At 32.9% G+C, this 1,688-nt stretch overlaps 1 protein-coding gene across 1 annotated transcript in view; it reads right to left on the bottom strand.

The window, feature by feature from the left end:
• The window catches only part of LOC109840533 (5'-nucleotidase domain-containing protein DDB_G0275467-like), a 14,698-nt gene continuing 13,336 nt past the window's right edge, over nucleotides 327-1,688 (bottom strand). Inside the window, exons 12-13 of the mRNA XM_020409207.1 lie at nucleotides 906-1,226; nucleotides 327-710 (exon numbers count right to left, since the gene is read on the bottom strand). Coding sequence (XP_020264796.1) covers nucleotides 681-710; nucleotides 906-1,226 — 351 coding nt within the window. The 3' untranslated portion in view covers nucleotides 327-680. The remainder of the gene's footprint in view (nucleotides 711-905; nucleotides 1,227-1,688) is intronic.

Below are 1,688 nucleotides of genomic sequence, written 5' to 3'. Positions count from 1 at the left end.
CATCAGAATCTTCGCAAATGGATACAATCTTAGAGATAAAGGATATTACATGTGATGCTGAATTAACAACTCCCTTTGCCTTTCGCATTTTACAAATCAAATAGACTTATAAAAACAAAATATGTAAAATTGTCGAGATCACTATGTCGGAGCTAATGGAATACAATCAAACAAGAAATTGCAGCACAAACTGGCTTACAAGATTGTCTTTCAAGTGCTTTTGCAAAAATAATAAACAACTACGTCAAGAAAAATTTAAAGATTCCTTTACGTTCAAACCCACTTTGGAAGAATTCCAGTTAACCAATATAATGATTGCGGTACTATATCACAAGACTCTATTTTCATCCTTTTATGACATTTTTGGAGGAGCAGAATCCACAATTGCTACAGAAGTCAATATATGACAAGTGACAACCCATTCACTATGAATGAATTATTTACATTTGTAATTTACGATACATGCCGAGAAATGTGGCTGTAATCATAGGCAAAAAAGGGAATACAAATGAGGAAAAAGATCATCACGGGAGGAGAGACCAAAAAGTTAATGAAAAAAGAATAAATGAAACGGAATGAAAATCCCATACAAAACCATAAAAATTATTGAACTGAACCTAAATCAATCTGTTAGATTGCGCCTGTGTAAATCTAGTTCTTTAGCAAGGTTGACGACGATACTAGGGTGTTTTGAAAAGACTTGATGGGACCTATAAAACATGCCAATTGTTAGATGTTAGAAATTTCAAAATTTCAATGAATTTAGAAGAACACATATTTCAAAATTTAAACATGCAACCAAATGCAGGGAAATGAAACTTCTTGACGATAGCCAAGACAAGGAAACTAGAGGTCCTTATAAAAGAATAATGAAAATGTGATGTACCCAACAACAACTAACTTACCTTTAGATGATGTGGCATGATTTTGATATCAAATGGTACATGAAACCATGCCTCCGGAGGATACAACAAGAAGTTCTCAGGTTTACTCGTATATACATCCGCATACTGATGGATATGATAGGCAAATGCTGATTCCTGACCAGTATCCGTGAGGAAAGTAGCACCAAATGAACTATTAAACATTCTCCTCATATTGGAACGACATTGTTGTCTTTCCTCATTCAGTTCATTTAATAAAGCATCATAAGCTTGTCCCCTTTTACTAATGGCTGCTATAGAATGGAATTTACCAAGTATTTCTTGTATGATATGAAATTTTGCCTGCATCCAATAAAAGTAGTGGAAGGTATCAAAGATACTAAACACCCCAGTTACAAATGTATTAATAAGTACCAAACAGAGTCTGAAAATATCGTGAACTTTAATCTTAGCTAATAATTCTGTCTTCCTAATTTAGACTGGTTACCTAATATTTAGTTTAAGAAGAGTCAGAGAGCCTAGACAAATCAGTGATATAAACTAAAATAAATAGTTAACAGTAACTATAACTTGAGCAATGTTTGTGGGTATAAACACATGAAAGTATTGAAAATCAAATATAAGTATACAAACATAACACAACTGATATAAACCAAAATACAGTGTTCGATATACAAACATATTAGGTATATGCACATAACTCAAGGCATCAAATATAGTGGGTGCATATGCTACATGAAATTTTATGTTTTGTAGTCGAAAGTGGTTAAGCATGGATATACCTCTAATTCTAACTGCTCGATT

Source organism: Asparagus officinalis, chromosome 5 (genome assembly GCF_001876935.1).
Source record: "Asparagus officinalis chromosome 5, Aspof.V1, whole genome shotgun sequence".
NCBI lineage: Eukaryota > Viridiplantae > Streptophyta > Magnoliopsida > Asparagales > Asparagaceae > Asparagus > Asparagus officinalis.
The sequence above is the reverse complement of the archived record's forward strand: the minus strand, read 5'-3'. Positions and strand labels throughout refer to the sequence as shown.